The 15,753-nt window shown below is 55.4% G+C and overlaps 1 protein-coding gene across 1 annotated transcript in view; it reads right to left on the bottom strand.

Moving 5' to 3' along the window:
- Positions 1 to 342: 342 nt before the first annotated feature.
- The window catches only part of LOC141247743 (Fanconi anemia group D2 protein-like), a gene marked incomplete at its 3' end in the record, with an annotated part of 83,742 nt that continues 68,331 nt past the window's right edge, over positions 343 to 15,753 (bottom strand). The window contains exons 3-5 of the mRNA XM_073669259.1: positions 1,006 to 1,118; positions 866 to 932; positions 343 to 395 (exon numbers count right to left, since the gene is read on the bottom strand). Coding sequence (XP_073525360.1) covers positions 343 to 395; positions 866 to 932; positions 1,006 to 1,118 — 233 coding nt within the window. The remainder of the gene's footprint in view (positions 396 to 865; positions 933 to 1,005; positions 1,119 to 15,753) is intronic.

Raw genomic sequence — 15,753 nt, 5'->3', positions numbered from 1 at the left:
AGCGGGCAGCCACCCAGAGGGAGAGAGGGACGAGCGGGCAGCCACCCAGAGGGAGAGAGGGACGAGCGGGCAGCCACCCAGAGGGAGAGAGGGACGAGCGGGCAGCCACCCAGAGGGAGAGAGGGACGAGCGGGCAGCCACCCAGAGGGAGAGAGGGACGAGCGGGCAGCCACCCAGAGGGAGAGAGGGACGAGCGGGCAGCCACCCAGAGGGAGAGAGGGACGAGCGGGCAGCCACCCAGAGGGAGAGGGGACGAGCGGGGAGGGACGAGCGGGGAGGGACGAGCGGGGAGGGACGAGCGGGCGGGCGGCCAAAGGGAGAGGGAGAGAGAATGTACTCCACCTGTCGTACAGGAATTCTGGAAGCTTCTCAAACAGCAAATTAATGAGCGGTTCCTGGAGAGAAGGGCAAGCAGTGAGTCCTCCGACTACAGGTAGAGAACGTGCGCGCCAGCATCACACCTCCCAGGTGCCACCACAGACCCTACCCTCTCCTGCTGAGCTGAATGGCAGCAATCACAGGGACCCTCATACCCTTTCACCGGGCTACAATCATGGACCACCACAGACCCCTAGAGTAGAAGCTGAACTCTACAGGGAACATGGATCATACATCTCCACATTGTGTTCAGAGCAGCGTACAAAGATCCAGAGAGAAGACCCCTTGTAAGACCCCCTAAACACAGCAGGGTCTCACCTTCACCTACCAGGAAGGATGAACCCTGGTCTGGGGGATCTGATCATGTGGGGAGGATTCTCTCAAGGTGGTCCGCACATGACAATACAGCAGTGCACGGACCCCTGGATCCTCTACACACGACAGAGTCCTACACACGGGGGTCTCATCCATGGCCGCTCACTCATACCTGTAATATATCGATGCCCAGCAGGATCTTTATTAGACTGTCTAGAAAGGATCCGATCAGCGGAGATCTGCGAGGAGGGAACGCAGCATTATTACACAGCCATCACGCAGCCAAGCCCCCCAGCACCCAGACGCCATCACCTCTCCCCGTCCTCGTCTTCAGTGCAGCGGCGGCCACATGGCAGGAGACAATTCCTGAACCGCTCCCGATCTTCAATGTGAGACTCCAGGCCGGCTATGAACTCCTGGAGAACCTGGGCACATACAGCGGACAGGTCATACACCACGCTGGGCTACCAGGGGACAGCGCAGCACAGGCCTCCAGGGGACAGCTATGCAAATCAACTCTCCCCCTGAAGGGTAAGAACCTGCATATAGCGCCCTCTAGTGGTCACTGCCAGCAAGTCAGTCTGTGACCTAAGAGCGAGCCTCGGAGCTAAAATCCAAGCCCACGTCACAGGTAAGGAGGCATCAACCGTAAACCTCACCTACAACACGTGACATACAGCACACATACCCGGGTCACACACACACCTGTATGAGAGCACACCTACCTGGGTCACACACACACCTGTATGAGAGCACACATACCCGGGTCACACACACACCCGGGGCACACACACCTGTATGAGAGCACACATACCCGGGTCACACACACACCTGTATGAGAGCACACATACCCGGATCACACACACCTGTATGAGAGCACACCTACCCGGGTCACACACACACCTGTATGAGAGCACACCTACCCGGGTCACACACACACCTGTATGAGAGCACACCTACCCGGATCACACACACCTGTATGAGAGCACACCTACCCGGATCACACACACCTGTATGAGAGCACACCTACCCGGATCACACACACCTGTATGAGAGCACACCTACCCGGATCACACACACCTGTATGAGCGCACACATACCCGGGTCACACACACACCTGTATGAGAGCACACCTACCCGGGTCACACACACACACACCTGTATGAGAGCACACATACCCGGGTCACACACACCTGTATGAGAGCACACATACCCGGGTCACACACACACACCTGTATGAGAGCACACATACCCGGATCACACACACCTGTATGAGAGCACACATACCCGGGTCACACACACACACCTGCATGAGAGCACACATACCCGGGTCACACACACACCCCTGTATCAGAGCACACATACCCGGGTCACACACACACCCCTGTATGAGAGCACACCTACCCGGGTCACACACACACCTGTATGAGAGCACACCTACCCGGGTCACACACACACACCTGTATGAGAGCACACATACCCGGGTCACACACACACACCTGTATGAGAGCACACATACCCGGGTCACACACACACCTGTATGAGTGCACACATACCCGGGTCACACACACACCTGTATGAGAGCACACATACCCGGGTCACACACACACCTGTATGAGAGCACACATACCCGGGTCACACACACCTGTATGAGAGCACACATACCCGGGTCACACACACACCTGTATGAGAGCACACATACCGGGGTCACACACACCTGTATGAGAGCACACCTACCCGGGTCACACACACACCTGTATGAGAGCACACATACCCGGGTCACACACACACCTGTATGAGAGCACACATACCCGGGTCACACACACACCTGTATGAGAGCACACATACCCGGATCACACACACCTGTATGAGAGCACACCTACCCGGGTCACACACACACCTGTATGAGAGCACACCTACCCGGGTCACACACACACCTGTATGAGAGCACACATACCCGGATCACACACACCTGTATGAGAGCACACATACCCGGGTCACACACACACACACCTGTATGAGAGCACACATACCCGGGTCACACACACACACCTGTATGAGAGCACACATACCCGGGTCACACACACACCTGTATGAGAGCACACCTACCCGGGTCACACACACACACACCTGTATGAGAGCACACATACCCGGGTCACACACACACCTGTATGAGAGCACACCTACCCGGGTCACACACACCTGTATGAGAGCACACATACCCGGGTCACACACACACCCCTGTATGAGAGCACACATACCCGGGTCACACACACACCCCTGTATGAGAGCACACATACCCGGGTCACACACACACCCCTGTATGAGAGCACACATACCCGGGTCACACACACACCCCTGTATGAGAGCACACATACCCGGGTCACACACACACCTGTATGAGAGCACACATACCCGGGTCACACACACACCTGTATGAGAGCACACATACCCGGGTCACACACACACCTGTATGAGAGCACACATACCCGGGTCACACACACCTGTATGAGAGCACACCTACCCGGGTCACACACACACACCTGTATGAGAGCACACCTACCCGGGTCACACACACACACACACACACACACACACACCTGTATGAGAGCACACCTACCCGGGTCACACACACACACACACCTGTATGAGAGCACACATACCCGGGTCACACACACCTGTATGAGAGCACACATACCCGGGTCACACACACACCTGTATGAGAGCACACATACCCGGGTCACACACACACCTGTATGAGAGCACACATACCCGGGTCACACACACACACCTGTATGAGAGCACACATACCCGGGTCACACACACACACCTGTATGAGAGCACACCTACCCGGGTCACACACACCTGTATGAGAGCACACCTACCCGGGTCACACACCCCTGTATGAGAGCACACCTACCCGGGTCACACACACACACACCCCTGTATGAGAGCACACATACCCGGGTCACACACACCTGTATGAGAGCACACCTACCCGGGTCACACACCCCTGTATGAGAGCACACCTACCCGGGTCACACACCCCTGTATGAGAGCACACCTACCCGGGTCACACACACACACACCCCTGTATGAGAGCACACATACCCGGGTCACACACACCTGTATGAGAGCACACATACCCGGGTCACACACACCTGTATGAGAGCACACATACCCGGGTCACACACACACCTGTATGAGAGCACACATACCCGGGTCACACACACACCTGTATGAGAGCACACCTACCCGGGTCACACACACACCTGTATGAGAGCACACCTACCCGGGTCACACACACACCTGTATGAGAGCACACATACCCGGGTCACACACACACCTGTATGAGAGCACACATACCCGGGTCACACACACCTGTATGAGAGCACACCTACCCGGGTAACACACACACACCTGTATGAGAGCACACCTACCCGGGTCACACACACACCTGTATGAGAGCACACCTACCCGGGTCACACACACACACCTGTATGAGAGCACACATACCCGGGTCACACACACACACCTGTATGAGAGCACACCTACCCGGGTCACACACACCCCTGTATGAGAGCACACCTACCCGGGTCACACACACACACCTGTATGAGAGCACACCTACCCGGGTCACACACACCCCTGTATGAGAGCACACCTACCCGGGTCACACACACACACCTGTATGAGAGCACACCTACCCGGGTCACACACACACACCTGTATGAGAGCACACCTACCCGGGTCACACACACACACACACACACCTGTATGAGAGCACACCTACCCGGGTCACACACACACACACACCTGTATGAGAGCACACATACCCGGGTCACACACACCTGTATGAGAGCACACATACCCGGGTCACACACACACCTGTATGAGAGCACACCTACCCGGGTCACACACACACACACCTGTATGAGCGCACACCTACCCGGGTCACACACACACACCTGTATGAGCGCACACCTACCCGGGTCACACACACACACCTGTATGAGAGCACACATACCCGGGTCACACACACACACACCTGTATGAGAGCACACCTACCCGGGTCACACACACACACACCTGTATGAGAGCACACCTACCCGGGTCACACACACACACCTGTATGAGAGCACACATACCCGGGTCACACACACACCTGTATGAGAGCACACATACCAGGGTCACACACACACCTGTATGAGAGCACACCTACCCGGGTCACACACACACACACCTGTATGAGAGCACACATACCCGGGTCACACACACACCTGTATGAGAGCACACCTACCCGGGTCACACACACCTGTATGAGAGCACACATACCCGGGTCACACACACACCCCTGTATGAGAGCACACATACCCGGGTCACACACACACCCCTGTATGAGAGCACACATACCCGGGTGACACACACACCCCTGTATGAGAGCACACATACCCGGGTCACACACACACCCCTGTATGAGAGCACACATACCCGGGTCACACACACACCTGTATGAGAGCACACATACCCGGGTCACACACACACCTGTATGAGAGCACACATACCCGGGTCACACACACACCTGTATGAGAGCACACATACCCGGGTCACACACACCTGTATGAGAGCACACCTACCCGGGTCACACACACACACCTGTATGAGAGCACACCTACCCGGGTCACACACACACACACACACACACACACACCTGTATGAGAGCACACCTACCCGGGTCACACACACACACACACCTGTATGAGAGCACACATACCCGGGTCACACACACCTGTATGAGAGCACACATACCCGGGTCACACACACACCTGTATGAGAGCACACATACCCGGGTCACACACACACCTGTATGAGAGCACACATACCCGGGTCACACACACACACCTGTATGAGAGCACACATACCCGGGTCACACACACACACCTGTATGAGAGCACACCTACCCGGGTCACACACACCTGTATGAGAGCACACCTACCCGGGTCACACACCCCTGTATGAGAGCACACCTACCCGGGTCACACACACACACACCCCTGTATGAGAGCACACATACCCGGGTCACACACACCTGTATGAGAGCACACCTACCCGGGTCACACACCCCTGTATGAGAGCACACCTACCCGGGTCACACACCCCTGTATGAGAGCACACCTACCCGGGTCACACACACACACACCCCTGTATGAGAGCACACATACCCGGGTCACACACACCTGTATGAGAGCACACATACCCGGGTCACACACACCTGTATGAGAGCACACATACCCGGGTCACACACACACCTGTATGAGAGCACACATACCCGGGTCACACACACACCTGTATGAGAGCACACATACCCGGGTCACACACACACCTGTATGAGAGCACACCTACCCGGGTCACACACACACCTGTATGAGAGCACACCTACCCGGGTCACACACACACCTGTATGAGAGCACACATACCCGGGTCACACACACACCTGTATGAGAGCACACATACCCGGGTCACACACACCTGTATGAGAGCACACCTACCCGGGTAACACACACACACCTGTATGAGAGCACACCTACCCGGGTCACACACACACCTGTATGAGAGCACACCTACCCGGGTCACACACACACACCTGTATGAGAGCACACATACCCGGGTCACACACACACACCTGTATGAGAGCACACCTACCCGGGTCACACACACCCCTGTATGAGAGCACACCTACCCGGGTCACACACACACACCTGTATGAGAGCACACCTACCCGGGTCACACACACCCCTGTATGAGAGCACACCTACCCGGGTCACACACACACACCCCTGTATGAGAGCACACCTACCCGGGTCACACACACACACCTGTATGAGAGCACACCTACCCGGGTCACACACACACACCTGTATGAGAGCACACCTACCCGGGTCACACACACACACACACACACCTGTATGAGAGCACACCTACCCGGGTCACACACACACACACACCTGTATGAGAGCACACATACCCGGGTCACACACACCTGTATGAGAGCACACATACCCGGGTCACACACACACCTGTATGAGAGCACACCTACCCGGGTCACACACACACACACACCTGTATGAGCGCACACCTACCCGGGTCACACACACACACCTGTATGAGCGCACACCTACCCGGGTCACACACACACACCTGTATGAGAGCACACATACCCGGGTCACACACACACACACCTGTATGAGAGCACACCTACCCGGGTCACACACACACACCTGTATGAGAGCACACCTACCCGGGTCACACACACACACCTGTATGAGAGCACACATACCCGGGTCACACACACACCTGTATGAGAGCACACATACCAGGGTCACACACACACCTGTATGAGAGCACACCTACCCGGGTCACACACACCTGTATGAGAGCATACATACCCGGGTCACACACACCTGTATGAGAGCACACATACCCGGGTCACACACCCCTGTATGAGAGCACACATACCCGGGTCACACACACACACCTGTATGAGAGCACACATACCCGGGTCACACACCCCTGTATGAGAGCACACATACCCGGGTCACACACCCCTGTATGAGAGCACACCTACCCGGGTCACACACACACACCTGTATGAGAGCACACATACCCGGGTCACACACACACACCTGTATGAGAGCACACATACCCGGGTCACACACACCTGTATGAGAGCACACCTACCCGGGTCACACACACACACACACCTGTATGAGCGCACACCTACCCGGGTCACACACACACACCTGTATGAGAGCACACATACCCGGGTCACACACCCCTGTATGAGAGCACACATACCCGGGTCACACACCCCTGTATGAGCGCACACCTACCCGGGTCACACACACACACACCTGTATGAGAGCACACATACCCGGGTCACACACACACACACACACACACACCTGTATGAGAGCACACCTACCCGGGTCACACACACACACCTGTATGAGAGCACACATACCCGGGTCACACACACACCTGTATGAGAGCACACCTACCCGGGTCACACACCCCTGTATGAGAGCACACCTACCCGGGTCACACACCCCTGTATGAGAGCACACCTACCCGGGTCACACACACACACCTGTATGAGAGCACACCTACCCGGGTCACACACACACACCTGTATGAGAGCACACATACCCGGGTCACACACACACCTGTATGAGAGCACACATACCAGGGTCACACACACACCTGTATGAGAGCACACCTACCCGGGTCACACACACCTGTATGAGAGCATACATACCCGGGTCACACACACCTGTATGAGAGCACACATACCCGGGTCACACACCCCTGTATGAGAGCACACATACCCGGGTCACACACACACACCTGTATGAGAGCACACCTACCTGGGTCACACACACACACACCTGTATGAGAGCACACCTACCAGGGTCACACACACACCTGTATGAGAGCACACCTACCCGGGTCACACACACCTGTATGAGAGCATACATACCCGGGTCACACACACCTGTACGAGAGCACACATACCCGGATCACACACACCTGTATGAGAGCACACATACCCGGGTCACACACACACACCTGTATGAGAGCACACATACCCGGGTCACACATACACACCTGTATGAGAGCACACATACCCGGGTCACACACACACACCTGTATGAGCGCACACATACCCGGGTCACACACACACACCTGTATGAGCGCACACCTACCCGGGTCACACACACACACACACCTGTATGAGAGCACACATACCCGGGTCACACACACACACAGACACACACACACCTGTATGAGAGCACACCTACCCGGGTCACACACACACACCTGTATGAGAGCACACATACCCGGGTCACACACACACCTGTATGAGAGCACACCTACCCGGGTCACACACCCCTGTATGAGAGCACACATACCCGGGTCACACACCCCTGTATGAGAGCACACCTACCCGGGTCACACACACACACACCTGTATGAGAGCACACCTACCCGGGTCACACACACACACCTGTATGAGAGCACACCTACCCGGATCACACACACACACCTGTATGAGAGCACACCTACCCGGGTCACACACACACACACACCTGTATGAGAGCACACCTACCCGGGTCACACACACACACCTGTATGAGAGCACACATACCCGGGTCACACACACACACACCTGTATGAGAGCACACATACCCGGGTCACACACACTCACCTGTATGAGAGCACACATACCCGGGTCACACACACACCTGTAGGAGAGCACACCTACCCGGGTCACACACACCTGTATGAGAGCACACATACCCGGGTCACACACACACACACACACACACCTGTATGAGAGCACACATACCCGGGTCACACACACACACCTGTATGAGAGCACACATACCCGGGTCACACACACACACCTGTATGAGAGCACACATACCCGGGTCACACACACCTGTATGAGAGCACACCTACCCGGGTCACACACACACACACCTGTATGAGCGCACACCTACCCGGGTCACACACACACACACCTGTATGAGAGCACACATACCCGGGTCACACACACACACACCTGTATGAGAGCACACCTACCCGGGTCACACACACACACACACCTGTATGAGAGCACACCTACCCGGGTCACATACACACACCTGTATGAGAGCACACATACCCGGGTCACACACACACACACCTGTATGAGCGCACACATACCCGGGTCACACACACACCTGTATGAGAGCACACATACCCGGGTCACACACACACACCTGTATGAGAGCACACATACTAGGGTCACACACATGTATGAGAGCACACATACCCGGGTCACACACACCTGTATGAGAGCATACATACCCGGGTCACACACACCTGTATGAGAGCACACATACCCGGGTCACACACCCCTGTATGAGAGCACACATACCCGGGTCACACACACACCTGTATGAGAGCAAACCTACCCGGGTCACACACACACCTGTATGAGAGCACACATATCCGGGTCACACACATGTATGAGAGCACACATACCCGGGTCACACACACCTGTATGAGAGCACACATATCCGGGTCACACACATGTATGAGAGCACACATACCCGGGTCACACACACACACACACCTGTATGAGAGCACACATACCCGGGTCACACACACCTGTATGAGCGCACACCTACCCGGGTCACACACACACCTGTATGAGAGCACACATACCCGGGTCACACACACCTGTATGAGCGCACACATACCTGGGTCACACACACACCTGTATGAGAGCACACATACCCGGGTCACACACACACCTGTATGAGAGCACACATACCCGGGTCACACACACACACCTGTATGAGAGCACACATACCCGGGTCACACACACCTGTATGAGAGCACACATACCCGGGTCACACACACCTGTATGAAAGCACACATACCCGCGTCACACACACCTGTATGAGAGCACACATACCCGGGTCACACACACACACACCTGTATGAGAGCACACATACCAGGGTCACACATGTATGAGAGCACACATACCCGGGTCACACACACCTGTATGAGAGCACACATATCCGGGTCACACACATGTATGAGAGCACACATACCCGGGTCACACACACCTGTATGAGAGCACACATACCCGGGTCACACACACCTGTTTGAGAGCACACAAACCCGGGTCACACACACCTGTATGAGAGCACACCTACCCGGGTCACACACACACCTGTATGAGAGCACACATACCCGGGTCACACACACCTGTATGAGAGCACACATACCCGGGTCACACACACCTGTATGAGCGCACACATACCCGGGTCACACACACCTGTATGAGCGCACACATACCCGGGTCTCACACACACCTGTATGAGCGCACACATACCCGGGTCACACACACACACCTGTATGAGAGCACACATACCCGGGTCACACACACCTGTATGAGTGCACACATACCCGGGTCACACACACCTGTATGAGTGCACACATACCCGGGTCACACACACCTGTATGAGCGCACACATACCCGGGTCACACACCTGTATGAGAGCACACATACCCGGGTCACACACACCTGTATGAGAGCACACATACCCGGGTCACACACACACACACCTGTATGAGAGCACACATACCCGGGTCACACACACACACCTGTATGAGAGCACACATACCCGGGTCACACACACCTGTATGAGAGCACACATACCCGGGTCACACACACACCTGTAGGAGAGCACACCTACCCGGGTCACACACACCTGTATGAGAGCACACATACCCGGGTCACACACACCTGTATGAGCGCACACATACCCGGGTCACACACACACCCCTGTATGAGAGCACACATACCCGGGTCACACACACCCGGGTCACACACACCTGTATGAGAGCACACATACCCAGGTCACACACACCTGTATGAGAGCACACATACCCGGGTCACACACACCTGTATGAGAGCACACATACCCGGGTCACACACCTGTATGAGCGCACACATACCCGGGTCACACACACACACACACCTGTATGAGAGCACACATACCCGGGTCACACACACACCCCTGTATGAGAGCACACATACCCGGGTCACACACACACCTGTATGAGAGCACACCTACCCGGGTCACACACACCTGTATGAGAGCACACATACCCGGGTCACACACACACACCTGTATGAGAGCACACATACCCGGGTCACACACACCTGTATGAGAGCACACATACCCGGGTCACACACACCTGTATGAGAACACACATACCCGGGTCACACACACACCTGTATGAGTGCACACATACCTGGGTCACACACACCTGTATGAGCGCACACATACCTGGGTCACACACACACCTGTATGAGAGCACACATACCCGGGTCACACACACACCTGTATGAGTGCACACATACCCGGGTCACACACACACCTGTATGAGAGCACACATACCCGGGTCACACACACACACACACCTGTATGAGAGCACACATACCCGGGTCACACACACCTGTATGAGCGCACACATACCCGGGTCACACACACCTGTATGAGCGCACACATACCCGGGTCACACACACACACCTGTATGAGAGCACACATACCCGGGTCACACACACACCTGTATGAGAGCACACATACCCGGGTCACACACACACCTGTATGAGAGCACACATACCCGGGTCACACATACCAATATGAGCGCACACATACCCGGGTCACACACACACCTGTATGAGAGCACACATACCCGGGTCACACACACACCTGTATGAGAGCACACATACCCGGGTCACGCACACACCTGTATGAGAGCACACATACCCGGGTCACGCACACACACACACACCTGTATGAGAGCACACATACCCGGGTCACACACACACCAGTATGAGAGCACACATACCCGGATCACACACACCTGTATGAGAGCACACATACCCGGGTCACACACACACACCTGTATGAGAGCACACCTACCCGGGTCACACACACACCTGTATGAGAGCACACATACCCGGGTCACACACACCTGTATGAGCGCACACATACCTGGGTCACACACACACCTGTATGAGAGCACACATACCCGGGTCACACACACACCTGTATGAGAGCACACATACCCGGGTCACACACACACACCTGTATGAGAGCACACATACCCGGGTCACACACACCTGTATGAGAGCACACATACCCGGGTCACACACACCTGTATGAAAGCACACATACCCGCGTCACACACACCTGTATGAGAGCACACATACCCGGGTCACACACACACACACACCTGTATGAGAGCACACATACCAGGGTCACACATGTATGAGAGCACACATACCCGGGTCACACACACCTGTATGAGAGCACACATATCCGGGTCACACACATGTATGAGAGCACACATACCCGGGTCACACACACCTGTATGAGAGCACACATACCCGGGTCACACACACCTGTTTGAGAGCACACAAACCCGGGTCACACACACCTGTATGAGAGCACACCTACCCGGGTCACACACACACCTGTATGAGAGCACACCTACCCGGGTCACACACACCTGTATGAGAGCACACATACCCGGGTCACACACACCTGTATGAGCGCACACATACCCGGGTCACACACACCTGTATGAGCGCACACATACCCGGGTCTCACACACACCTGTATGAGCGCACACATACCCGGGTCACACACACACACCTGTATGAGAGCACACATACCCGGGTCACACACACCTGTATGAGTGCACACATACCCGGGTCACACACACCTGTATGAGTGCACACATACCCGGGTCACACACACCTGTATGAGCGCACACATACCCGGGTCACACACCTGTATGAGAGCACACATACCCGGGTCACACACACCTGTATGAGAGCACACATACCCGGGTCACACACACACACACCTGTATGAGAGCACACATACCCGGGTCACACACACACACCTGTATGAGAGCACACATACCCGGGTCACACACACCTGTATGAGAGCACACATACCCGGGTCACACACACACCTGTAGGAGAGCACACCTACCCGGGTCACACACACCTGTATGAGAGCACACATACCCGGGTCACACACACCTGTATGAGCGCACACATACCCGGGTCACACACACACCCCTGTATGAGAGCACACATACCCGGGTCACACACACCCGGGTCACACACACCTGTATGAGAGCACACATACCCAGGTCACACACACCTGTATGAGAGCACACATACCCGGGTCACACACACCTGTATGAGAGCACACATACCCGGGTCACACACCTGTATGAGCGCACACATACCCGGGTCACACACACACACACACCTGTATGAGAGCACACATACCCGGGTCACACACACACCCCTGTATGAGAGCACACATACCCGGGTCACACACACACCTGTATGAGAGCACACCTACCCGGGTCACACACACCTGTATGAGAGCACACATACCCGGGTCACACACACACACCTGTATGAGAGCACACATACCCGGGTCACACACACCTGTATGAGAGCACACATACCCGGGTCACACACACCTGTATGAGAGCACACATACCCGGGTCACACACACACCTGTATGAGTGCACACATACCTGGGTCACACACACCTGTATGAGCGCACACATACCTGGGTCACACACACACACCTGTATGAGAGCACACATACCCGGGTCACACACACACCTGTATGAGTGCACACATACCCGGGTCACACACACACCTGTATGAGAGCACACATACCCGGGTCACACACACACACACACCTGTATGAGAGCACACATACCCGGGTCACACACACCTGTATGAGCGCACACATACCCGGGTCACACACACCTGTATGAGCGCACACATACCCGGGTCACACACACACACCTGTATGAGAGCACACATACCCGGGTCACACACACACCTGTATGAGAGCACACATACCCGGGTCACACACACACCTGTATGAGAGCACACATACCCGGGTCACACATACCAATATGAGCGCACACATACCCGGGTCACACACACACCTGTATGAGAGCACACATACCCGGGTCACACACACACCTGTATGAGAGCACACATACCCGGGTCACGCACACACCTGTATGAGAGCACACATACCCGGGTCACGCACACACCTGTATGAGAGCACACATACCCGGGTCACACACACACCAGTATGAGAGCACACATACCCGGATCACACACACCTGTATGAGAGCACACATACCCGGATCACACACACCTGTATGAGAGCACACATACCCGGGTCACACACACACACACCTGTATGAGAGCACACATACCCGGGTCACACACACACACCTGTATGAGAGCACACATACCCGGGTCACACACACCTGTATGAGAGCACACATACCCGGGTCACACATACCAATATGAGCGCACACATACCCGGGTCACACACACACCTGTATGAGAGCACACATACCCGGGTCACACACACACCTGTATGAGAGCACACCTACCCGGGTCACACACACACCTGTATGAGAGCACACCTACCCGGGTCACACACACACACACCTGTATGAGAGCACACATACCCGGGTCACACACACCTGTATGAGAGCACACCTACCCGGGTCACACACACCTGTATGAGAGCACACATACCCGGGTCACACACACCTGTATGAGTGCACACATACCCGGGTCACACACACACACCTGTATGAGAGCACACATACCCGGGTCACACACACACACCTGTATGAGAGCACACATACCCGGGTCACACACACCTGTATGAGCGCACACATCCCCGGGTCACACACACCTGTATGAGCGCACACATACCCGGGTCACACACACCTGTATGAGCGCGCACACATACCCGGGTCACACACACCTGTATGAGCGCACACATACCCGGGTCACACACACACACACACCTGTATGAGAGCACACATACCCGGGTCACACACCTGTATGAGAGCACACCTACCCGGGTCACACACACACACCTGTATGAGAGCACACCTACCCGGGTCACACACACCTGTATGAGTGCACACATACCCGGGTCACACACACACACCTGTATGAGAGCACACATACCCGGGTCACACACACACCTGTATGAGAGCACACCTACCCGGGTCACACACACCTGTATGAGTGCACACATACCCGGGTCACACACACACACCTGTATGAGAGCACACATACCCGGGTCACACACACACACCTGTATGAGAGCACACATACCCGGGTCACACACACCTGTATGAGCGCACACATACCCGGGTCACACACACCTGTATGAGCGCACACATACCCGGGTCACACACACCTGTATGAGCGCACACATACCCGGGTCACACACACCTGTATGAGCGCACACATACCCGGGTCACACACACACACCTGTATGAGAGCACACATACCCGGGTCACACACCTGTATGAGAGCACACCTACCCGGGTCACACACACACACCTGTATGAGA

Source organism: Phyllobates terribilis, unplaced genomic scaffold, assembly GCF_046119375.1.
Source record: "Phyllobates terribilis strain yellow unplaced genomic scaffold, ASM4611937v1 Scaffold_3233__1_contigs__length_85372, whole genome shotgun sequence".
Lineage (NCBI taxonomy): Eukaryota > Metazoa > Chordata > Amphibia > Anura > Dendrobatidae > Phyllobates > Phyllobates terribilis.
The sequence above is the reverse complement of the archived record's forward strand: the minus strand, read 5'-3'. Positions and strand labels throughout refer to the sequence as shown.